Genomic DNA, 27,250 nt, shown 5'->3' on the forward strand with positions numbered 1-27,250 from the left:
GTAATAATAATGTAACAAATAGATAAAAACAAATAAATAAAACAATTGTCAGGCATTTCCCCCTTGTGCTGGTTTCTCTCCTGTCTCCGCTCCTGTACTGTTGTTGGATGTTTCCTCTCACGTTTCCAGCCAGATGCCAACGTGGGGGCCTCCCCTGCTGAGCTCCAGCCTGAGGCTTAGGTGGTGGCATTGCCTCCAGAGCTCCAGCCTGAATGAACCAGTTTAAAAGTTTACATATGCTTGATTCTTAATACTGTCTGTTACCTGGATGATCAACAACCGTTTTTACATCTTTTCACACTGAAGACAATTGAGGGACTCATACACAACTATCACAAAAGGTTGAAACATTCACTGATCCTCAAGAAGGCAACACAATACATTAAGAGCCAGAGGGGTTTCAAATTTTGAACAGGATGATCAGTAAATTGTTATTTTGTCCTCCTGGAAACATCTTATGTAGCTTCTGAAGGGCAATACTAAATGGAAAAAAATAAGATCTTTAAACAAAATAATTTACACTGATCATCCTGTTAAAAGTTTACATCCCCCTGGCTCTTAATGTAATGTGTTGCCTTATTGAGCATCAGTGAATGTTTGCACCTTTTGTGATAGCTGTGTAGGAGTCCCTCAATTGTCCTCAGTGTGAAAACATGGATTTCAACATCATGTAGCCACTGTTGGAAAGGGGTAAAATATGCACAAGATGCGGGAAAAGCAAAGAATGTGCAGGACCTGGAGGATTTTTCTGAAGAACAGTCTGCAGTTTAACTGCTCAGGACAAACAAAGGCTTCATGAACAACTATCACAAAACAAAAACAGTTGTTGATCATCCAGGTAACACACACAGTATTAAGAATCAAGCATATGAAAACTTTTGAACTGGTTCATTTGTGTAAATTCAGTTATTATTTTGTCTTGTGGACTATATGTAAACATCTGTTATGTGAAATAGCTTACTTAGCTTACTAAATAAAAAACAAAATGCAATTTTTATGATCCATTTTTATGAAAACAGTAATACAGAATGAAGTATAGGCATGTTCTTTATTTTGTCATTAAAAGAGTTTTTTGAATCACAGGCAACATTTCATGTTGAAACCTTGAGTACACTCACATGAAATTCCCAAAATGATGGCTGGACATTGGCATTGGAACAAAAAACTAGTAAACTAACCGTATAGTGACACAAAGTGTCCTTGGAAGTCAACAAACCGCTTACTGAATTCTGAAAGAGACTTTTTTTTGATTTTGCATGTGTTCATCTTGAGGGTGAAAGACAAGTGAGAGCTTTTAAAGCAGCCTGAATGATCTTTTTTATTGAGAATGCCGGCACAGAAAAGGTTGGTGCATGTGGACTGTGCACTACTTTGACCATGAACGTAGACCAACTGGCAGAAGCTCCTCAGTAGCGATAGTGGTCTGGTTTGAAAGGACCCTCGAGAGGAATGCCCAGGTATTTGGCTTGCTTATCTGTTAGCTTCGTCAGTCTGACACCAAGTTTGTCCAAGTGGGCAGTAGCTACCTCCTCATCCAGCTGTATTTATCGGGAAAGCAAAAGAAACAGGTTAAAAACAAGTTAAAATTTAAAAAAAAAAAAAAAAAAAAAAAAAAAAAAAAAAACACCACAGCCCATGAGCAAAATTCAAAGGATGTCCCTTCTAAACTATGCACTGACTCTCACTGTCAAATTTCAATATATTGCCAAATAATATAGTATTAAAACATGTAGTGTCTGCTAAAGTAGTATTTATACATCTTGTCAAATAAAGTATAGCTATGACAATATGTAGAATTACAGAAAAAATAATGTACATTCCATTTGGGTTGTGGCAATGGGTATATAATTTGGGTACAAGTAAATTAGGTCACTATTTTTTTCTTTTTTTGAATTTTTTTTTCATATTGTAGCATAAAAGCCCTCAGTTAATTCATAAACATATACTCATCCTTACATAACTCAAAAAAATTCAATAAAGCACTGATGTGTTTGTTAATAAAAATGTAGATTAGTTGTTTTTTTTTTGAAGGATATACTGAAAGATTAATGATAGATAAACACTCACTGGCCTGTACACCTGCTTGTTTATGCAATTATCCAATCTGCCAATCATGTACATAAAATCATGCAGATACAGGTCAATAGCTTCAATTAATGTTCACATTAATCAGAATGAGGGAAAATGTGATCTCAGTGACTCTGACCATGGAAATCTTATTGGTACCACATGAGCTCTTCTGAGTATTTCTGGGATTTCCACACACAACAGTCTCTAGAATTACAAAGAATGGTGCAAAACCAAAACACAGTGAGCAACATTTCTGTAGGTGGAAATGTCTTGTTGATGAAAGGGGACAGAGGAGAATGGCCAGACTGGTAATAACCAGTAACTCAAATAATCACTCTACAGCCGTTGTGAGCAGAACGCAAGAGCATCTCAGAACACACAATGCTTCAAACTTTTAGGTGGATTGGCTACGACAGCACAAGACCACATCAGATTCCACTCCTGTCAGCCAAGAACAGGAATCTAAAGCTAACCCAACCTGCTTTGTCTCAACAGTTCATGCTGGTGGTTGTGTAATGGCGTGGGGGTTTTCTTGGCACACAATAGGCCTCTTAATGCCAATCGAGCATTATTTGAATGCCACAGACTATCTGAGCATTGTCCACATGAATCTCTTTATTTACCTTATAATGGCTACTTCCAGCATGATAATGCACCACCTCTCAAAGTGGTTTTATGAACATGACAATGGGTTCAGTGGACTTCAGTGGCCTCCCCAGTCACCAGAACAGAATTCAATAGACCACCTTTGGGATGTGTTAGAAAAGGACAACATCAATGTCCACCTGACAAATCATTAATTTTGTAAAGCAATTATGAGGCTGTTTTGAGAGCAAAGGGGGTCCTACTCAGTGCTAGTTTTTTATCTTCCCTAAACGTGGCCCATGAGTGCATTTCTAAATTTGCTACTCTGTGCCCACCATAGGTCATAAGTAATTTGTACAGTGATTGCAAGTTCAGTGAATGTCTCTCCAGTGTTATTATAGATTTTAACATGTAGTAATTTTTTTCCTAAAAAGTAAACCAACATTCAGAAACCAGGTGGGGGAAAAATAAGTACACCCTTCCTAGTTCCACAATCTATTTGTTTGTAATTTTTTTCTTGATTTACAACATGCTCCACATGTTCACCCTTACACTCTATGCATTTTCTCAGCCATTGTATGTTTTTGCAAATTTTGCTCAACATATTTGGATCTACTTTTTTGCTCAATATATTACCATTGTTTTTCTGCAGTAACCCAAGCTGATTGCCACCTTACAGCTCCAGGGTCCCTGGTGCAATGTTACTATGCACCACCTTGCCTCCCTTTAAGGAAACTTATATGACAAAATGGCATAATGCTAAATTCTTCTGAAACTTACTCTTTCTTGAACTATATATATTCCACATATCCCCCAATATTCAGAGGTGATTTTATTCGTTGTAGTGTTCTGCAGATTGAGAGATGATCTACTAGATTAACCAGTGAATACCCAATTTTGCTAAAACCCACCATGCATTTATGAATGAATATGCCATCTCTGACCCTTGGTACCTTCATAACCTTAATTAAGAGGAATTTTCCTTCTCACCAGTCAATCATACTTTCATTAATACTGAATACTTTTGAGGATCTTGCCAATGGTACTCAGCTGTACATACAGTCAGGTCCAGAAGTATTTGGACAAAGTCTTGAGTTGCTTTCGCAGTATGTTTAGGGTCATTATCCACCTGCACTGTGAAGCGGCGTCCTGTCAGTTTTGTAACATTTGGCTGAATGTGAGCAGAGAGTATAGCCCTATACGCCTCAGAATTCATCTTGCTACTTCTGTCAGCAGTCACATCATCAGTAAACACCACTGAGCCTGTTCCATTGGCAGCCATACATGCCCATGCCATAACACTTCCTCCACCATGTTTGACACATGATGTGGTATACTTTGGATCATGAGCTGTTCCTTTCTTTCTCCATACTTTTCTCTTCCCATCATTCTGGTACAAGTTAATCTTGGTTTCATCAGTCCAAAGAATCTTATTCCAGAACATGGGAGGCTTTTTTTATATGTTTTCTGGCAAAGTCTAATCTGGCTTTCCTGTTCTTGAATGTTCCCAGTGGTTTGCGCCTTGTTGTAAACCCTCTGTATTTACATTCACAAAGGCGTCTCTTGAGTGTAGATTTTGACAATGATACGCCTACCTTCTCCAGAGTATTCTTGACTTCTGTTGATGTGAAGGGGCTTTTCTTTTCCACGGAAAGGATTCTGCAATCATCCACTTTAGTTGTCTTCTGTGGGCTTCCAGGCCTTTCGATGCTGTTGAGCTCACCAGTGCTTTCCTTCTTTTTAAGAATGTACCCAACTGTTGATTTGGCTACACCTAAGGTTTTTGCTATCTCTTATAGATTTATGTTGTTTTTTCAGCCTAATGATGGTCTCCTTCACTTGCATTGAGATCTCCTTGGACTTCATATTGGTAGCTCCTGTCAAACAGCTGCCAAATGCCAACTCAATACCTGATATCAACGCCAGACCTTTTATCTGCTTCATTTGTCTTGACGTAATTGACCGCACCTGGTCAATTAACTTCTTGTCAGTCAATTGTCCAAATACCTTTGAGCCCCTGAAAATGGAAGTACTTTGCTTAAAATGGCTGTAATTCCTAAATGGTAAATGCCATATTTTTGTGGAACCTCTTAAAATAAAGCTGAAAGTCTACACTTTGATCACATCTTGATTGTTATATTTCAAATCCACAGCCCAAGTTAGGGCCCAAATGGATAGGGCAAGCGGACCGTGTGGTAGCATGCAGCAAGGTGGCTGACTACTGCCTCTGATCAATATGATAAAACAAAAACAGGACTGTAAAGGTTTTGTCTCATATGCATATGGCAAACTGCTCAACATCTTAGGTAATACCTCCTTCACTGTTAAAATGCGAAAAAGACTGAATGTTATGGTAGAAATCTATGGTAGAGTCTTATGCTTTATTGATCAGAGACAAACAATAAAGCTACTGCATGATTAGTAAACTAAAAAGTAATGGTAGAAACTTGCTTTTTGCAGAATATGGCCTGGACAAAATTGTAACAGCCTGTGCTGTTCAGAAGATAGGAGAAAGCGACTGTGTGTAGTAGCGACAGTAGGACTGTGAGTGAAAATAGGAAATTAGCCAATGTCCTCACGGATAAAGATGGGGCTAAGCATTGTGCACAGTGCAGGTGGAGTGTGTTTGTCATTACGGGATAAATTGCTTAATTTGCCTTTTTAACCAATCAAATACCTTTTTTTGGTCTGTAATAACCAAATCACATGATTATGTGAAAAATTGCATAACCTGTTTTTTCTACTTGCTGGTGGAGGTGATCTGAGGTGAGTCTCCCCACCCATTCCAATAAAGAAATCATTTGATTAAAAAAAAAAAAAAAAAAAAAAAAAAAAAAAAAAAAAGTTTTTCTTAAGGTGAATTTCCACCACATTACACAATACAAGATGACATGTGGGAAAGAATTTTTTGTTCTGCCCTACAAATTTAATCTAAACTGCATAACATGCTAAACATCCTTTTGGATTGGAAACATCCTAGGATTTTTGTCCCAACTTCATATTTGTGTCAGGAAAGTCTAAATATTAATAGCAATCAAAAACATGTTGGCATTTGTAAACATGGCTGCCACATATCCAGTCAAGCCTAGAAGAATGGAGCTTGATTTATTAAGTCATGACTTGCTGCATGATTTTCCATTTAAAGTTTGATGCTATAATTAATATATATGCTTATGTTTTTGTGGATATTAACATCAAACCCATGTGAATAGGTGCTATCCAAAAATGCCAAAATGATTCCCAACTGACTTCGCAGGCAGAGTGCACAAAATGTCAGTAATTTTAGTGATCCATTTCCATGTTTTGTTAGCTAGAGAAGACTTCATCTTGGCTTAACCTATATAACCTAGCATGGATGACATGTGGTCTCATCAACTATGTGCATGGATAGTTTTGTGCATATCCAAGTTCTTTACGTGTATGTAAAAATATTTCTATGTATAGAATGTTATTTATGTATAGAATTAAATTATTCTTGTATGTGAGGGTGTGTATATACATTTAAAACTACCCTGATCATGGGTATGCAGAAACCCCTAGTGACAGGAAAGAGTAACAGCGGGTTAACTGATTATGAGGAGCTCCCATCCCACTTAAATACCTCAGTGTAACTGACAGTAATTGCTGACTTTGGTGCTCACAACAAGGTGTACACAGGTGATGAAATGTATAGTAAAATTATGCAAAAGATTATCTAGGATAACGCGGACATTGACTGGTCATGCTGTGCTTGAAGATTTGGCTTCCAGCTTTGTGCAGGGTGGGATATATATATATATATATATATATATATATATATATATATATATATATGGCAATTTGGGGCATTGCTGTATGTGAATGAGTGTGACTGTAACTACCATTTAGAATGTGTAGCATTTAATAGCTAGTTCAGGGCGTGCATATTAAGAACTTGTTCTGTAAGCACTTAAATGAGACCCCTGGTTTGCTTACATCATTTTGTTTTGTTTTGGGGAAAATCTTTTGCCAGCAAGTGTACACTGCAAATACTTTTAAACTTCATGAATGGTATTCTTGCTATGCATATTGTTTAGATATACAACTTTTTATATACAACTTCAAAAGGGCAAAAGTTCTATGCAGTGCAGCATGGCTCTTAATCATCTGAACAATTAGATAAAAAATTACCTTCTTGGGCAGGAAGTACACACCAACTGTGTATTTGCTAGTATTGGTCCAGAGCTCAATCTGGGCAAGGACTTGATTGGAAAAGGAGTTGCTCATAACAAAGCTGGGGTGACCCATCGCACATCCCAGGTTCACAAGTCGCCCTTCAGCCAATACAATAACATGGCGTCCATTCTTCAAGAGGTAACGGTCAACCTGGTGAGGGAGAAGAGCAGAATTATGAAAGGATCCAAACAGCGTATACTGATTTTACAGTTTTTTGTGTTGTAGTCCCCCACAGAGGCCAATTTTTGAAGGTTCATTAAACCATCCACAATACAAACCTTTCAATTTTGATTACTGAAAAACTATGCTAAAAGTCCAGAATAGACTGACTAATGTCAGTATATATTTAATGCATTAGTGTCTCAAAACTACCAGATCAAGGTTAAGATGTGTCCTTTTTAAAAATACATTTTTAAAAATTATTGGAGCAAGTGTTATGAGGAATTCACACTGTAATAATATACAAGATCACAGCAGCACCAGGGCTACTGTTTGTGATGAACGATCTGGTGCTAATGAAAGTTCCTGAATGATTCTCATTAATTGCTGTGTGCGCACTGTATGCACTTTATCTGCATACTGTCAAGATTCCCATGCTCCCATGCTGTGCAGGCATGTAATAGTAAGGTATCAGCATGTGGGTCTCCAGTTTGGAATACTGGATGCTCAACAAGGTGAGGTAAAGCTCATGGGCACAGTGAATCCCTGAGCTTTTTCAAGATGTGGTCAAACAGAAATAGGCAGGTTTACAATACAATACAAGGGAGGGGATGGATGGATTTTTTTTATATAAAAAAATATTTATTATAAAAAAAGCTAACAGTACAGTTCTATAGTTCTGGGAGGGTGCACATTTTATTGAGCATGAAGGAATCTATTTTTGAGTTAGCCATACCAAAAGACAATATGTCAAGGGAACCTAATGTACTCTGGACAATACAGGCCACTGCCAGCAGTCAAGTAACAAAGAGCTTGACAATGAAAAATCAAATCAGCAACATTTAAAAAAAACAAAAAAGTAGATCTTGATGTCAGTGTTGGCAGGGTTGCTTCCTTAGCCAACAAATCTAGTCCTTCCCGTTACTAATTCGTACAGTGGGGAAAATAAACACATCAATTTTTTATGGATTGGAATATTAGGATTTCTTTAACTGTGTAGTTTTATTGAGTTATGTACAATAAAGTGTAATGACACAGGAAAAAAGTATTGAACACGCTAAATGAAATTTATTTAATACGTGGTGGAAAAACCTTTGTTTGCAATGATAGCTTCAGGATGCTTGCTGTACAAATAAACTAATCTCTCAGTGTTCAGGTGGGATTTTGACTCATTCTTCTACACAGTCTTTAAATCTTTAAAATTAGTTCATTCCACATATTTTGACAAGTCCACAAGTCTGGTGATAGAAGTGGACAAATTTATTGGTACCCTTCCATGAAAAAAGAAGAAACCACAATTTTCTCTGGAATAACTTGAAACTGACAAAAGTAATTGGCATCTATCATTGTTAATTCCATATTTAATAAAAATCAGACTCTGCTTTTGATTTTTGATTCAACAGAATATTTTAAATGATAAAACAAATGAAAATGGCATGGACAAAAGTGATGGGACCCTTAACCTAATATTTTGTTGCACAACCTTTAGAGTATCTTTTGCTCTCAATGAGACTCCTGCACCTGTCAACAGGTAGTTTGTCCCACTCTTCCTGAGCAAACTGCTCCAGCTGTCTCAGGTTCGAAGTTTGCCTTCTCTAGACTGCATGTTTAAGCTCTTTCCATAGATGTTTGATAGGATTCAGATCAGGGCTCACAGAAGGCCACTTCAGAATAGTCATAGACATAGACAAAAGACATTCTTGGATGCTTTTACTGTGGGTTTTGGGTCTTTATCATGTTGGAAAACTCATGACTCATGACCTGAAAGAGAAACCAAGTACAGCCTCATACCACAATCCTTCCACCTTCAGACTTCACTGTAGGAATGGTATTCTTAGGGTTATATACAGACCCATTTCTATGCAGAGCCCTCCAAAAATGGTGCATCATATTGCTGCTGAAAAGTTAGGTTTTTATCTCATCTGACCACACTACACTGGTATTGCGTTAATACCAATGTCTGGTCTACATTCATGTGAATAGCTGTATCAGAAATATGTTTAATAAAAAAAATATGTTGAATACTAATTTCCCCCACTGTATACCTCAAATACCTTTAAAATGTACTTCAAACAGGAAGGAAGCTATTGAAGAAAAACTATTTCAGACATTTGACCTTGCTATGACCTTGACCCTGTTTGGATAAATTCCAACATCTCATCAGTTTATCTGCTGGTAACAATGATAATTTCTTATAAATCTTACAAACATTCAACCACTCGTTCTTGAGATATCATGCAAATGAGAATCTCAGAGAGATGCACACACAGATGAAGGAACAGATAGATGGATGGACAACTCAAAAAAAAATAATTCTCAATATGATAAAAGTTAACATACAGAATATAATCTGGAAACAGGCGTTTTGCCGTATTTTATACTTCTAATTAAACAAAAATCAAACAATTTTCCCATGCTCACTTGGTTGCAGATATACAGTATGTGTGAACAGTATATATATTTTTAAAAACTGAACTTCGACTTTGGCACCAATTTTTCCACTCGTTTTGATTTAGCGGTCTTGGTCCTTGTTTTAACATAAAAATGCAAGCATTAAGCCTTGATGTATATAATGTTGATGTTTGTTCTTATGTTTAGCTCAAAACATGTGTCCCACGTGGTTACTTCTATGTCTTTGTGTGTATTGCTATTTTATATACAATACTATATCATTATTGTGTAAACTGTAGTGTGACTGAGTTAGTACTCAAGATTACTCTAAATATCAATCTTGTACCTGAGGTTTAACATTGATTCTCTCCGCAGCATTTTCACTGAGCCACTTCATGTCAATCTCACAATCAAAATGGCCAATGTTGCAAACAATGGCATCATCCTTCATCTGCTCAAAGTGCCTGTGGTTTGGAAAAACAGACAGAATAAACAAATAATAAATGGGATACTGTGTATTATAAATTATATAAAACAGAACATTAAATGGTAACCCAAAGTGTTAACACTTTACAGTTTTTACTGTAAACAAATTTGTACACAACACTCTTGATTTCTGTTAATACATTTTTTAACTAAACTCTTGCTTATGTAATTTAATAAATGGTAGTCAAATCTAAAAACAGACACTTCTATAATTTCTCTGTTGGTGACTATATTTTATATTTCTTATAAAATTATATATATTGCCATTCTGCACTCCATATTAAAGTTAGATACAAGCCATGCTCAGTACAGCACTTGCCTCTCAGTCCCTTTCAGAGTGCACCTTCCCCCAATTCTCTAAAGGTCTTCCACAACTCACACTGTCTAACAACTTGTGTACCCTATGAATATGTGCTGCTCAGCATACTGTGCTCTCCACTTCTGGCCTTGTAAATTAATATGGACACCCCTAACATGCATACAGGGGCCAGAATTGGGCTTCACAGACCTCTGCACTCCTGAGACACTCCACTCTATCTTCCCCCATTGTCATCTAGGATTTTAAGACTCCCTGGAAAATACCTTATCCAACATAAGTGATTACATGCAGGTTGGCCTAGGGCTGCATGCCTGCTATTGTCACTGGTGGTTACACTTGATGCAATGCTATATGTACACTGATGCACTGATGACATGTGAGTGAGGGCTTATGACCAAAAGGCCCAAGGGGACTACAGCTATAGTTAACAGCCTGGGACAAAACCCCAAATACCACAGAGACCATCCTTGCCTCAGAGAAAGGGGGGAATGAGCACTAACTCACTGAAGCCGTAAGGCTTTTCTAAATGAAATACATCCACCTTGGAAGTGTGCCCCATCAGAGGCCTCCCTCACTGACTAGGGGGCAGGCAGTTTGGTGTCTAAGAGGCACAGGAGGCCTGTGGAACCCTACTGTGAGGTTAGAACACACCACCAGCTAGAAACAAGCAGTGCATATAGCCAGCAAATTCTTACAGTTTGAGACACCACCACATACTGGTCCATACGGACAACTTTGCTATGGTCAGATACACATACTCTTCCGTTTGCTTAAAAGCTCCTCAGATCGTTCAACTAAATTTAGCCTCACTGAGAGCACAAATACACACTGTCACCAACACGTTTACCATATCTGTTACATGTCAGAGTGCTTGCTTCTGTGTAATGTCTCTGCAAATGAACAGTCAGTTCTCGAAATTGACGTGTTGGAAGCAGGAAAAATGGGCAAGCATACAGATCTGAGCAACTTTGACAAGGGTCAAATTGTTATGGCTAGACGACTGGGTCAGAACATCTCCAAAACAGCAGGTCTTGTGGGGTGTTCCCGGCATGCGGGATTAGTACCTACCCAAGTCATAAGCTGTTCTTCTTATAAGAACTGGCGACGGGGTCATGGGTGTCCAAGGCTCATTTATGGGCATGGGGAGTGAAGGCTAGCCCGTCGGTTCCATCCCACAGAAGAGTTACTGTAGCACAAATTGCTGAAAAAGTTAATGCTGGCTAATGCTGGCTTTCATGTGGATGCTACATTCATGTGGATGACATGTACCACCTACCTAAACATTGTTGGAGACCAAGTACACCCCTTCATGGCAACTGTATTCCCTAATGGCAGTAGCCTTTTTCAGCAGGATATTGTGCCCTACTACACTGCAAAAACTGTTCAGGAATGATTTGAGAAACATGGCAGAGGTGTTGACTTGGCCTCCAAATTCCCCAGATCTCAATCCGATCAAGCATCTGTGGGATATGCTGGACAAAGAATTCCGACCCATGGAGGCCCCACCTCACAAACTTACAGGACTTAAAGAAGCTTTTATCACATATACATTACAGCACAGTGAAATTATTTTCTTTGCATATCCCAGGTTCTTTTAGGTAGTTGGCACATGTCAAAGTAACGTCCACATGAATGCCAGGACCCAAGGTTTTCCAGCAGGACATTGCCTCCACCAGCTGTCCTTCTTCCCATAGTGCATCCTGGTGCCATCTCTTCCCCAGGTAAGTGATGCACATGCACCCGGCCATCCACATGATGTAAAGGAAAACGTGATTCATCAGACCAGGCCACCTTCTTCCATTGCTCCATGATCCAGTTCTGGTCAGTTCTTTCAGCAGTGGACAGGGTTCAACATGGGCACTCTGACCAGTCAGTGGCTATGCAGCCCCATACACAGCAAGCTTCAATGCACTGTGTTTTCTGACACTTTTCTATCGTAGCCAGCATTAACTTTATCAGCAATATGTGCTACAGTAGCTTTTCTGTGGGATCGGACCAGACGGGCTAGCCTTCGCTCCCCACGTGCATCAATGAGCCTTCCTTCCGCTTTTTTCCTGCTTCCAACACATCAACTTCAAGACCTGTATGTTCACTTGCTGCCTAATATGTCCCATCGCTTGACAGGTACCATTGCAACAAGACAATGTTATTCATGGAACCTGTCAGTGGTTTTAATGTTATGGCTGATCTGTTTTTTTTTTTGTTTTTTTTAAACCAATATACAAGTGTATATATCTTTAAGCAAAATAATTTATTCAGAAATCTAAAGAAACATTCCATCTGCCAATTTACAGAGAAATACAGCCAATCTAATTGGGAGGAATGTCATCATACAGCAAGACAATGACCCACACACTGCAAACACAACAAAGGACTTGATCAGGGGAAAAAGTGGAAGGATTTAGACTGGCCAAGTCAATTACCAGCCCTTAACATAACTGAGCATGCATTTCTGAAGGGAGAAACCCCCCAAAAAAACCAACTGAAATAAGCTGCAGTACAAGCCTGGAAAAGTATCACAAAAGAAGTCTGGTGATGTCAGTGGGTCACCAGCTTGATGCAGTTATTGCAAGCAAGAGATACGTGACCAAATATTGTCATTTACTTTAACTTACTTTAAGACTCTCTTCCAATATTTTGCTCACCTAAAAATTGGTGTGGTCTGATATACATATCTAGATGTATATATCAGGAAATGAAAGCTGAAATTCTGATCCACTGTCTACTCATCTTTTGATCTCAAACCAAATGTCTTCAGTATAGAGCAAAAACAAAAGAATTGACCTTGCTGTTCCAATACTTTCAGAGGGGACTGTATGTGTTAATTGTGATTGACTGTAGGTAAAATGCAAATCAAGGTTAGCTAATAAATGGTTGACTAATAATTAAGGATACTGTACATGCTTGTAGTCTATGCAAAACTCTAAACTTGACTGTCAGAGCAGAGCTTAACTTTCTTTCATGTGGTTTGTAATGTTCTGATTGTTTGATGCATTGTCTTTCAAAACAAAAACACTGCTGCATTTGCACATATAGGTCAAGCTGCACCAGAGGTGTGTAGGTTGGCAAGCCTAGTTATAGTGACAGTGACCAAGTTACTCACAAATATGAAATCAATCTTATGCCAGCCCTTGACCAAAAGGACAAGTTAAAATACAAAAAACAAATCCAGACTAACAAATTTATATTGGAGGCATTTATAAGCTTGTATTTTCATGTATTCCTGTTTACAAATTTGAAGGTTCCTTCTTGGCTTAGCCATAGCAGACATTCTGTGACTACTAGGACTGCCAATTTGGATTTAAGTCAGTATAACTGGCCAGAAAATTATCACAATAAATGTATAACAAATGAGAGTGCAATTTTTTGTCCAACTATATTTTGACAAATCCCACGTCCTGTGTTACCATTGGCTAGTAGTTCTTACTCATTACATTTGAGTCATTCACATTACCATAGCAATAATTGCAAAAAAGTGGAAATTGATTTGGTGAAGATTTAAGCAATTAAATAACTACTTATTATGAACAAAAGCTGGTGGCCATTTTTGTCATAGATGCATGAAACATTACCAGCCTTTCCAGCAAGTGCTTGATTCCATCTAATGATACTGCATACGTAACAGCAGTGTAAAGATGCAAGTACAGTACTTTGCAAAAGTCTTAGGTTTTATGACTTCTACATTATCTAGCACAAAATTAAATGTTACAGAAAAATGTTTGTATGTCAGTAAAGAAAGCAGCATATTACAAGAGACCACTTTTCAGACAAAATACATAATGAAGGCTACTGGGTTTTGCTGCAAAAATAAGAAGCAAGTGCGATAGTCACAATCTCCAGAAGAACTGTGGCTGGTTCTGCAAGATGCTCAGTACTTGCCAGCTAATTTCCCTATAAAACAAATTGTACCCGAGACTACTAATTTTTTTTTTTTAAAGCAAAGGGTCATCACACCAAATATTGACTTTGTTTCATTTACTACTGTTTACTGCTCTTTACAGTAATTTATTTTAATGCAGAAACATCTAATGTCATTATTTTTGAAGGCACTTTTGCTCTACAGCATTTTCATGTGCCTAAGACTTTTGCACAGTACTGTATATGCTTATGGTTGTGGCTCATGACATACCTGCCCAGAATGATATCCTCACAGCCAGTAGTTGTCACAAAAATGTTTCCTTCCTTGCAGGCCTCATCCATTGTAGTCACCTCATAGCCTGTAAAGCCGTTCAAATCCATTTCACCAAAAACAGCATATCTGTTCATGTCCTTTGAAAGATGCAAAATTGTACACAGTCTGGTCCATAAGTATTTGGACAACGATACAATTTTCATAATCTTGCCTCTGTGCACCCCTACCATGGATTTGAATTGAAACAGTCAAGATGTGATTGACTTTCAGCTTTAATTGAAGGGAGTGAACAAAAATGTTGCATTAACAGTTTAGGAATTACAGCCATTTTTTTATATGGTCCTTCCATTTTCACAGGCTCAAAAGTAATTGGAAAAACTAACAATTATAAATACATATTTTGTTCGCGGTATGTTTTGGGTCATTATCCATCTGCAATGAAGTGCTGTCCGTTTTGCAGCATTTGACTGAATCTAAACAGAAAGTATAGCCCTATACACTTCAGAATTCATCCTGCTACTTCTATCACCAGTCACTCAATCAATAAACACCAGTGACCCACCAGCGATACATGCCCATGCCATAACACTGCCTCTACCATGTGTGACAGACGATGTGGTATGCTTTGGATCATGAGCCTTTTCTTTCCTTCTCAATACTCCTCTTCCCAACGTTCTGGTACAAGTTAATCTTGGTTTCATCAGTCCAAAGAATCTTTTTCTAGAACCACGTAGGGTTTTTTTTTTTTTTTTTTTTTTTAAGATATTTTCTAAATAAAGTCTAATCTGGTCTTTCTGTTCTTGAGTGTTACAAGTGATGTGCATCTTGAGGTAAACCCTCTGTATTTACATTCATGAAGGCATCTCTTGATTGTAGACTTTGACAATGATATGCCTACCTCCTCGAGAATGTTCTTGACTTGGATAGATGTTGAAGGGGTTTTTCCTTCACCAATGAAAGAATTCTGCAATCATCCACTTTAGTTGTCTTCCGTGATCTTCCAGGCCTTTTGGTGTTGCTGAGCTCACCAGTGCATTCCTTCCTTTTAAGAATGTACCATATTGTTGATTTGGCCACTCCTAAAGTTTCTGCTGTCTCTCTCTCTGGTTTTTGTTTTTTCAGCCTAATGATGGCCTCCTTCACTTGCGCTCCACACTTCTTGGGACCGTATACTGAGAGTTCCCATGAACAGCTACCAAATGCAAATTCGACACTTGGAATCAACTCCAGACCTTTTACCTCCTTAATTTGTCATTAAATAACGAGGAAACAGGCCACATCTGGCCGTTAAACTGCCCATCAGTCAATTGCCTAATTACTTTTGAGCCTGTGAAAATGGAGGGACTATGCAAAAAATGGCTGTAATTTCTAAATGGTTAATGCAATATTTTTGTTAAGCCCCTTGAATTAAAGCTGAAAGTCTACACTTCAAGGATATCTTGATTGCTTCATTTCAAATCCATTGTGGTAGTTTGCAGAGGCAAAATTACTTATGTCCAAATACTTATGGACCCGTCTGTATATTGTATGACAAATGAAATAAAACACGTACCTTCCATTGCGGCCTGTAGGGCATTGATGGGGTCAATCTCTGTGACTATGACCCTGGCACCAAATCCTCGAAGAGCCTGAACACACCCCTTACCAACATCACCATATCCAGCTACCACAGCCACCTTACCGGCAATCATTACATCAGTCGCCCGCTTGATTCCATCAATCAGGGATTCACGGCAGCCATACAGATTATCAAATTTACTCTGTGCAAAGAAAAGGAATTAGTCAAAAATTATTGGTAGCATTGGTAAGGATTGATTAAAAAATGGTTATTCAAAAAGTTTGTTTGTTGTTAATTCGCTGAATCTCACACTGAAAATATAAGTGATCTGAACTTTAATTATTCTAAGAAAATAAAACAAGGTATGTGTCAATTATTGGCACTTCTACAAATTCTAAAAGGCAAAATGTTGCATGTTCCCATTTATATCTTTAAGGTCACCTGATTAGGAACGCAATCATCCATGACTTTCTGTACTAGGGTATAAACACGAGGTGACACCAAGGCGACACAGCTGGAGATTTGCATCAAACATCACCTTTGCCAATTTATACACCTCTGCAATTTTACCCTTAGTTACCTCTGACTTATAGCCACCGGTGCTCCTAAAGGCCTAGCTAATTTCACTGGTCATAGAATAAAGCCTCCTATGTTCAATGTCAGAATGGCTACTAGTTTACTTCTAAACTAAAACAGAGGTGACAAGAAAAAGTGAAAAAGACTAAGACACATAAGATAAGATGTAAAACTGTAACAGCTAATCAAGACATCTCCACAGTCATTGTAAGTTAAGAATTCATAACAGTAAGTTATGAACTTATTGTCAGTGTATGAATGGATTTAGCAATGCATGGTATGATGCACTTGGCCATCACTCACATGTATAGGGACCATTCACCTGTACTTTTCTCCATGAAAGTCAAATTTTTATTTGTGATCTGGATTGGTCAATTTATATATTTATTGAAAACACAGCAATATCCAACTTTATATAGTAAAACTTGCAGGTACCTTGGTAACAGAGTCGTTCACATTAATAGCAGGAACTTTAAGTTCACCCTTCTTCAGCATCTTGTAGAGATTGTGAACCCCAGTGGTGGTTTCCTCAGAAAGACCCTTAATTCCTGAAACAATTCATAAAAAATGCAAAACAGCCTAATGCTACCATCATAACAGACTTATAAGTGCAGGTAGGTATGATTTAAAAAAATGTTATCATATGTTATCATATATCATGCACATGTTGGAATTTTAAAAAGTAAAGGACTTTTCTAGTAAATTCTAGAAAGTAAATGGGCCTCCAGTTTGGGACTCTGAACAGAAAACCTGGCCTTGATAAGGTTGTGTGAAACTCGAATCTGAGTCAAAACATGGGGGTCTGTTGCAGACTTGCTGTGGTGTTTCAGTTTTTGTTTGAGTTATTTTTTTTAGTAATACAGTAAAATGATATTGACATTAGAAAATAAGGATACCAAAAATGTATTGTTAATGTTTAAAATAAACTGCACTGCCTTCAGCTAATTTATAACGTTAGTGTGGAAATGTTAAGAAGGAAAAATAACTATACCTGCTAACAATTTTGGATATTTCTGGTGCACAAGGTTGGTCAGATCTCCACCATCATCCAAGATCATGTTGAGAGGTTGACCATCCTTGAAGTAGATAGTCTGCTCAATGCACCACACATACTCCTCATCTGTCTCCCCTTTCCAAGCATACACTTTAAAAATAAACAAAAAATACATACATCAGTGAAGCTGGCACCAGGTTGAATGCAGCAGTAAGCAAAATCAAGAATAGTGCAAGATTTAGTGGGCAAACATTAGCAGGAAACTGTTTCTATGTAGTATAATTTATAATAGTTTCAGCTAATTGCTAGGATGTTTTGGTGACCACCATAATCAATGGGGAAGAAATCAGTTATGTTTAATAGCAGCTTTCAAATTTTTGCTTTAATTTGGACTTAACGTCCAAGGTCCAGATGTTGCAACAATTTCATCATGCGACTTTGGGTCCACAATCCTCAAATAGCTTCACAAGTGTTGCAAAACGCAGGCAGTCCAAACTTCTACACGATTTTGCAAACTCAAATCATATGGATTATGGATAACTTAGGTTCAATGGTGCAGGATTTAATCTACAACTAGCCTACCAAATGAACTTTAAACTATGATGGCACATTCAGTCTCAGTACAGACAGCTGCGTGGACTAAACCAGCATTTAAGGTTGTAGGTACACAGACATGCACACAAACACACCTGGAACACCAGTTTTGGCGATGGCAGCAGCAGCATGATCCTGGGTGGAGAAAATGTTACAGCTAGACCACTGAACCTGGGAGGGAAACAAAAAAAAAAAAAAAGGGGGGGGGGGGGGTAGAAGAGTAGAAGATGGCAGAGAGGGAAGAGAGAAGGAAGAAGTTAATTTTTCCAAATATATGATTATTAAACCTAGTTCCAGACAGTCATTTCAAGTTTGAAATAGTCTTGTTCTACTAGCAGATAAGAGTAACCTTTTGAACTTGGGGGGGAAATAATGGAGACAAAAGGTATACAGCTTAGGTAAGAACCTGAAGTCCAGATGGATCACCCTCAATTACAGCTGGTAGATCTTACACCAGGGAGGAACACTCCCCTTGTTCCCCTATGGTAAGATACTGGTCACCACAGACACTTACCTAATCAGTGTCTTACCATAGGGGAACAAGGGGAGTGTTCCTCTCTGGTGTAAGATCTACCAGCTGTAACCAGCACTCACTAACAAAAATATTATCTTTGGCATTTGGGGTTTATTCTGAGTCTGATAACCCACTTCTGAAAAGCCTGTAGCGCCAGCTGGAATTCCATTGGGTTTGTTGCAGCTGCATTTGGTAGCCTGAGCATCCAGTGGTGACATGGCTGAGTCTAACTGGCAAGTGTAATATCTGCCACATGTTAGAATGACACAATGGCTAGCATGACTTTGTGTCTGGGTCACATTAGTTGTATCCTCCTCTGCCAAGAGAATAAGAATTCAAAGCTTGAAATGTGTATGAGGATGTAAATAAGCAATCAAGATGCCAAAGGTTAATCTGAAGGAGCTGGAGAGATTCACAGCTCAGACAAGAAAAACCTGTTCAAAGGACAGCCACAGCCCTGACAAACCACAAAACTGAACATTATGAAAGAGCAGTGCAAAGAAAGCAATTACTGAAAAAAAACAAAGCCATAATAAATCTTGTTTGGAGTTTGGAAAAGGTATGTGGAGGAAAAATTCTCTGGTCTGAGGAGACCTAATTAACTGTTTGGCCTTGGTACAAAGCACTACATTTGGCAAAAACCCAACACTGCTCATCGCCCTGAGAACACCATCCTCACAGCAAAGCATAGCAGTGATGCGTAATGTTGCAGAGAGGCTTTTCATCAACTGGAAAACTGGTCAGGGTTGGGGGCAAATGAATGGAGCCATGTATAGGGAAATCCTAATAGAAAACCTGTTCCAGTCAGCAAAAGACTTGAGACTGAGGTGAGGGTTCATGTTGCAACAAGAGAATGACCATAAGCATGCCAAAGCTACACTGGAGTACAGATAATGGCATTGCAATACACCCAATGACTGTATGTATGAGTGGACAACATGGCAACATTTACTCTCATTGTGTGGTTTTGAAGCCTTTTTTGGTCGAATTAGAGGTCATAATTGGAGCCAGAGTAGATATGGCCAGTCGGACAGGGTGTCTGCCTCTTGCCCACATATACTGGTCATAGACACTCCCTTTCTTCATGCCAGGAGTGTGCACAGTGACAAGCATATGACAAGTGCAAAAACTTGCAATGCATCGAATGATGGGCTTCATTTATCAAATTACATATTTTCTCCCTAAAATTAGTCAAGGCTATTTCCCACCCTCCAGTTACCAATCAGGGAGGGCAAAGGTTATCACACACTACCTCTGAGACACATGAAGCCAGGCAATCTTTTCAAACTGCAACATCAGGGAATGTTCGAATCCTGATGAGGCCACAGCCAATTTTGCTCTCTCCAGACTCACACCTAATTCACCTCTTCTGTAATTGTCTCTAGATTTTGGCCTTTTCAGGTGCTGTTACACTGCTAAATATTTTTATTGGTATTGAAGTGAGTCAAAATAACATCAACTTCTTCCATTCTGCCTTTTCTTTCACCATTGTGTAATCACTTTGTGTTTCTAACCCTCTGTGCACTTTACCTTTTATGGAGTTTTGTGGGCGTCACTAAATGCAAATTGAGCTGTGTTGGGAATGTACTTTGCAGTTTATGGGTGATCAACACATGATTACAAAGAAAATCAAAGTCTCTGAAACTTTTGTGAAGCTGACCTGTTCGGCTTATGCAAATATTTACATGCAACTTCACAATAAAGACTGATAACTGAGACCCAATGCTAGTAAGTGCAGCATTATATATGCAAAACATGTCACTAAATTCTACTTGTATTTGCACAAGTATATTGATTTTACCATTGACAGAAAAACTTTATAGTTATGAGTCATGACTGAGCTACTGTTTGCTAGCTAGCTAACGTTAGCAAATTGTGGGGGCACGGGGACATGGTCAAGCACTGGTTTCTGAATGGAGGATGGAGTCGGGAGAGTGAGTGGTAAGGCCTCACACCTGCAGGGGATTTACTAAAGAGTGTTCTGTGTACCAGCGGGTACTCTAGCAGCAGCCATGGCAGCCACCATGGCCATGCCTCACATCATGTTCTTCAAGATGGGACGGATGACTCAGAAATGTTTGTAGAGCTGCTGAGGCATGCCGCAGGAGAGTGGGGCTGGCCAGAGTCACAGACGCCGGTCCACTTACTGCCTTTACTGTCGGGGGAAAGCCCAGCAGCTTCCAGTCACAAACCTGCTGGAGTACCCAGACCTTTTGCAACAGGTCAGCCACAGCCCTGAATAGCACAGTCGATACTTCTGCTCACTGATGCTCAGTGAGCTCAACTGCCCATTCACATTCACCCATGTCATGATGTGGTGTGCTGCATGTCACGCATGTTAGCTGGTGAATCCACCGGCCACTCCAAAATCACCATTGCACCACCTTCCATTAATCGAGGCCCCCTTCAAATGAATTGGTATGGACCTCGCTGTTTGTTACTGTTTGTCTCAAGGAATGAAAAGGAGGCTTAATGTAGGCACGGACATGCACATGTCTTACTCTCACCGTGTTATTTTTATGCAACTAAATACTGTTTGGTATGAAGCAGCATTAAGGTAATTATTAATTTTTAATAATAGTGAAACCAATATAAAATTTGTCTCTCCCCACACAAAACATACAAAACATAAAATATAAAATGTCAAAACACTGCTGTTTCCATTCGTCAATTTTGGAGGGACATCCTGTTCTTGGTAATGTTACTGTGGTGACCCATTTTCTCCATTTCTTGACGATGGCGTACACAGTGTTCCATGGTACATGCCTCCCATACATGCTTTGCAGACCATGGCTTCAGCAGTCCATGCAGACCATGGCTTCAGCAGTCATATGAAACCAAGATGTCAAGAAAATCCTACGGAGACTGGCTGATCTTCATTTGGGGTTAATCAGAATTACTTCCTTGATTACAGGTGTATGAAAATTACTTTTGTACATTAATTCTGAGCACAGTCACATGCCCAATTATAAAAGGGTGTGCACACTTGTGGAACCAGGTTATAAGTTTTTCTATTTTTCCCCCTAAAACCTTTCATTTAAATTTTGTTGGTTGTTATATCACAGTAAAGGTGGAAAAAGATCCGACAAGATTCATCTTGTTTTTTTATTTTTACATCACAAAAACCTGCAATTTTAACAGGGTTGTGTGTATTTTTATATCCAATGTAAGCATGTCTGTCTTTTGTTTTAAATTATACTTGTCTAGGCAAAACCTCCAATCAGGTGATACAAGGAAGGATTTCTAATTATGATACTAATAACAGACAAAGCTTAATATATATTGGGTATTCTAGTGCTCCGTTTGTGTTGCTATAAAACAAACAAACAAACAAAAAAAAAAACACATTGACAATCATATCTCTCCATTTAAACTCAAACCTCTGCATCTTTCAGTAAATTTTTTTCCCCCTCACCTCAGCTCCAAGGGCCTTGAGGGTCTCAATGAGTACAGCTGTCTGGACAGTCATGTGCAAGCAGCCAGCAATTCGAGCTCCTTTCAGAGGCTGGGTTGGCCCATAAACCTCTCTTAACTTCATCAGCCCAGGCATCTCATTCTCAGCAATGTCAATTGCCTTACGCCCCCACTCCGCCAGGCTGATATCAGCTGGGAACAAACAAACATTCTCATATACTGGGCAAAATTAATTGCAGTCAAACAATTTGAAAAATCGTCAGAAGAACATTTTACTTATTATATTTGCTTTAAAGTATTTCACCTCTAAAGAATATTTAAAAGTATACAGACATGGGAAAAAGAAAGTACACCCTCCTTCAATTCTATGTTTTTATTTATTAGGTCCTAAATAACAATTGCACTGTTAAACAAATAACCTGAGGTGACCAAAAAAAAACAAAAAAAAACCAATTGATTTCAATATATAGAATTTTTTCCCAAAATGTAAACTAATGTTTGCAAAATGTTCATTAATGTTTGAGGGCATTCATTTATACATAGCTCTCTTAAGATCACGCCACAGCATCTCAACAGGGTTGAGGTCTGGACTTTGACTTGGCCATTCCAACAACGTAATTTTTTCTTGATACTCAAGAATATTCTGCTAAAAAGTGGAGTTCATCGTTGTCTCAATGACTGCAAGTTTGCCAGGTCCTTTGGCTGCAAAACAAGCCCAAATCACCACCCCTCCACCACCACGCTTGACAGTTGGTATTAGGTCCATCATGATGATTACTTTTGTTGGATGATATATTGTTCCAGAAATAACTATGAAACTATTGTCATTTTAAGACCATTTTATGCCACTGATATAATGATAATAGCATAATAATGTAAGTACACCCTTTCAAAGAGCAATGTTCTTTTAATTCTTAAGAATATACAGACATTGGAACTGGAATGTCCAAAAAAAAAAAAAGATTTTTTAAATCAACAGTCCACAAGAGGGCACAACGAATAAATACAAACCAAACAGTGCAGTGTTATATTGTTTATTGTTTATTGCAAATAACAAGCCTGGCTGTTAAAGTGCATTTATTTTTAAACTAAAGTGCATAAAATGGTAAAAATCAAAAGATTTAATCCAGGCTCTCAGGCCAGTTCCAGTTGTAATTTTCCACACTTTTTTTAGTGATAGTTTCGGTCGTCTGACGAAAATTTCCTTTAAATTTAGTCAATATTTTGTCATGTCATAATTATTAATTTTAGTCAATTTTACTCTGACTAAAATGGCATTGAATATTAGTCAACGGTAATATATAAAATGTGTGAATATTTGGTTGCAAAAATTCAACCAAATATTCACACATTTTATATATTACCTTAAGCATGTATCAACAAAAACATGTGAAAACTGCCCTCACTGTGAAAATCTGATCTCCTGAAATATTACAATGAGTACACTATTGTAATACAATATTGTGAGTTCCTTATGCTTTAGTTAATCATTGTTCATGTTTCAGTGCGTTGTTACCGAAAGAGCGTATTCACAACCTGACCTACTATTCTATCTTGTGCGTTGCTTAAGTTCAAGTTCACTTGTGCATTCGTGTCATTTTGCGCAGAAGCAAGTCATAATACTATGTTTATGTTGTGTATATGTCTGATTAATATCATGTGTGTATAGGATGCATTTGAGTGGATTAATTAACACACTAGTAGTAAGTGGGTCAGTTTAACAGTGTTCATTCACTGCTCAGCTTCAGACATTATTGACTATGACTGAATTATTGAAACACTAGAACTATTCTTTCTAGATTTTTCTTATTCAAAAAAAATTGTTAGTGCATTGTTAATGTCTTGCCATGTATACAGGAATATTCCGATGCCTGTACGCATATAAACACTATTCAGAATATGGCTGCAACCGAAATATAGACCGTAAATGGAATTTGACGTGCATACAAACGTAGCCACTGTAGAATGGTGAATTTCAAAATGTTTACAGATGGCCTTATAACCCTTCCCAGGCTGATGAGCAGCAACAATTGCTTCTGATGTCCTATCTTCTTGGTATGATGTAGACACACAACTGAGTGCTCCAGCACACCAAACTGCCAAAAGTTCAGCTTTTACAGAGGTAGTCTCACTTCATGATTAACTAATTTTGTGCATTTCATTAGTAACACCTGGCCGCTAATAACTCTCAATGATTGTGGAAGTAGGAAGGGTGTACTTATTTTCTTTTGGGTTACTTTTTTGGGGGAAAAAATGACTACATATTAAAATCTGTTGGGTTTTTTTGTTGTCATCTGAGGTTACTTGTTTGTTTATAGTAGTTGGTGAGAACCACACATTGTTATTTAGGCTGTGATAAAAACAAAATTGAAGAAGGGTGTATTTTCTTTTTCCCCCATGACTGATATTAACACAATGTTGCATACATGTAAAATTCCTGTCATCCATTACAATGGGAAAAACCAAAATGCTTTCAATAAAAGACATTTGGCAAACAAATGGATTACATACAAGTACCTTATACCATTGTAAAAAAGTACAGTGGTGGTACAGCTTTGGGGGCTTTTTACGGGGGTAATTATATTTCAAAACTTGAAAACTTGTAGAATAAAAATCCTAACTTGTCACAGACAAAAAGGCTCAAATGTGTGAACTAATACTAAGACACATACAAATACATTTATTTGTACATTGATTCATTTTCATTTCATTCTCACGAAAACTTGTTTAATATTGATTACTTAATACTGCTCATCATGCTTGCATTGAAATGACAAATTTTATGCTAAGTTCTCAGACTAGGTTTCTCAGATCTGAGGTAGATATTCAAGTTTGGTGAACGTGTGCAAATAAGCGGTACTACCATCAAAGAAGCGCTTGTGTGTGAATTTGAAATAAGTGATCTGAACTTGACAGCATAATCCGTATCTAAATTAGAGTAACTCCTCACAAGTTACAAGATTCAAGGCCAATCAACTGATGTTCACATTTGTTAGTTTTCTTTGCGTAAATTTACACACTCAGGAGCACAAAGCAGAATACAATGGTTTTTCCAAATTTAGAGGATATTCATGAATACCATTTTTATAAATGCCTGTACAAACAATTTATGCATAAATCCATTTGTATGGAGCTTGGGAGCTTGATAAATGAGGCCCATTGCTAGTAAACAGTGGAGCAGTAAAAGGCGTGTCAATGCTTGTGAATGTTAAATGAATGTGAAAACCTGTAATTGGTATCTTCTTACTTCTGAACAGCACAAAAATATGAATTGTTGCAGAGCACAGAGGATGGTTAAATGCTGACACTACTTTGTATTATTCACAGATAATGCTGCATCTTGCCTTATTTTATTCATTTGGTCACACTTAAGCATCCAGTTCACACTGCTTCAAGCACACTGTTTAAGCAACTTGCACTGCTGTAGCCATTTTGGTCATGAAAATGGATATAGCTACTTGAAGTTCCTGTGGGTGCTGTGTGTACGTCAGGCAGCCAATATCTGTCAAGGGGCAAGTGGAATTCTCCAGAACTAATCGAAATCTGTCGGAAACCCACAATCCAAATCCTCTACTAGTAGTTCTTAGCAGATTGTATTATTCCTTTTAATTATTAATTACTTACAGTTACAGTTTATGTTAATGTTAAGTTAAACTGAGGTATTGGTAAACTGGGAATTAAGAACAAATAGAATAGTCACTTTGCTTCTGGAAACTGACCTCTGGACTCTCAAATCAGCAGAACAAAGTCCAAAAAAACCAAGCTTGGTGCAAGTTTAATTATTGTTAGATAAACCTTTCTGAAGGTAAACAGTGTAGAAGTCAAACAGAATCTGTACAAGCAATACAGCTGTGGCTATTCTCTTAAACCTTGCTCATTTCAGGAAGGTAATTAAGTTACAACAGAAAGAAAGAACGAAAGAAAGAGCCAGTTACAAGCCTCGTTCAGCTATAAGACAACCCAGTGCTCACAACGCAAAGGAACACATTTCGAGCTCGGTTTCACTGTCCATTAGCTACAGAGAAGCGCAGCAGTGCATTATGGTTATGTCGCTTACGGGTGCCGAGCAGCTACACGCGCGATATAAAGACTACAACTTCCAACATGGCTGTCGCCATTCTATAAGAGCTTCAAGAATAGAAAAGTGGCCAGGTAATATCAGTACGTCTCCGCACAGTTCTTGTTTACTTTGCAAACTCATAAGACATATCAGCAGCAACTAAATCGCTAATTTACTGCAACTGAGTGAAAGCTGCAAGCCTTGCCGTGTGTCAGCTTTCTCAGCCATGTCACAGCTCCACATGGCACATGGACAAAACTGTCGAAACGTCAACTAAACGTGTACTTGCATCTACTTCAACATGTAAGTGTAGACATGCATAAGATGCCTTTCTGCAACTGAAATTATTTCATTAGTTAGCTGTGAAATGCACTATCAGGCTAGCTCCGGAAGTAAAACTGAAAGTGAGCACTTCTGTGCTGTAAAGATACTGACCGACTTTGAAGGGTAGCTTCTCACTCATTGTAGTTTGTCCTGAAGCGAGTCGCTGGATGATCCTGAGCGCTGACACGGCTGCCGAGGCGATCGAAGAGAGAAACAACCACACAGGCAACTTGTATATATAAGTAGGTAGAACCGCCTTGTAATATTCATAAGCTTGTGCGGCCAATCTGAGCTGCGACCTCAAGAAACCTGTCCACGCCCCTTTCACTTGGACCCAACGGGAGGCGCAGTGCTCAGAGTTAGTCAGGTCCGCCCTCCTCTAACGAAGTGTCTTACCTTATCCAAGTACCATGCAGCACATTTACAGCTCTTCCTAAAACAATACCGCAAGAAGTTTGTGCTATTTTGTCTATTTTATTACGGTTTATCAGAAAAACTACATATTTTGTGGCAAAAATACATGTGGAATTCCTCCAGGAAACTCCAGGTAGCATATTTTGACAATCTATCTTATTAAATTAAAATGTCTCGCTCTTTAAAATATATAAAGAAGCATGAATTTATAGGTGTGCAAAAGTGAAGTGCGCACGAGCACTTTTATTAATATTATTATTATTATTATTATTTTTGTTGTTGTTGTTGTTGTTAATTTTATAATAATTGTTATTATTATAATAAAAGTATTAGTATAAATAAATAAATAAACAAACAAAAAGCAAGCAAGAGTGACAAACTATTCCCAGCTATTCCCACAGTGACAATGTTCATAAACCTCAAAGGAGAACCAAGTAGAGTTGGAACAGTACAGATGGCAAATAGA

General features: G+C 38.2%; 1 protein-coding gene across 1 annotated transcript; it reads right to left on the bottom strand.

Moving 5' to 3' along the window:
* Positions 1-1,029: 1,029 nt before the first annotated feature.
* On the bottom strand, positions 1,030-26,640 carry ahcy (adenosylhomocysteinase). Its single transcript, XM_034313028.2, has 10 exons — positions 26,482-26,640; positions 21,988-22,178; positions 18,154-18,229; positions 17,462-17,614; positions 16,906-17,018; positions 15,889-16,096; positions 14,334-14,421; positions 9,746-9,863; positions 6,805-6,999; positions 1,030-1,538 (listed from the first exon to the last, which is right to left on the bottom strand). Exons 1-10 carry the CDS (start codon positions 26,507-26,509, stop codon positions 1,407-1,409), a joined length of 1,302 nt encoding a protein of 433 aa, XP_034168919.1. The 5' UTR covers positions 26,510-26,640; the 3' UTR covers positions 1,030-1,406.
* Between the last annotated feature and the right edge of the window lie 610 nt (positions 26,641-27,250).

This window comes from Pangasianodon hypophthalmus, chromosome 2 (genome assembly GCF_027358585.1).
Source record: "Pangasianodon hypophthalmus isolate fPanHyp1 chromosome 2, fPanHyp1.pri, whole genome shotgun sequence".
Taxonomy (NCBI): Eukaryota; Metazoa; Chordata; class Actinopteri; order Siluriformes; family Pangasiidae; genus Pangasianodon; species Pangasianodon hypophthalmus.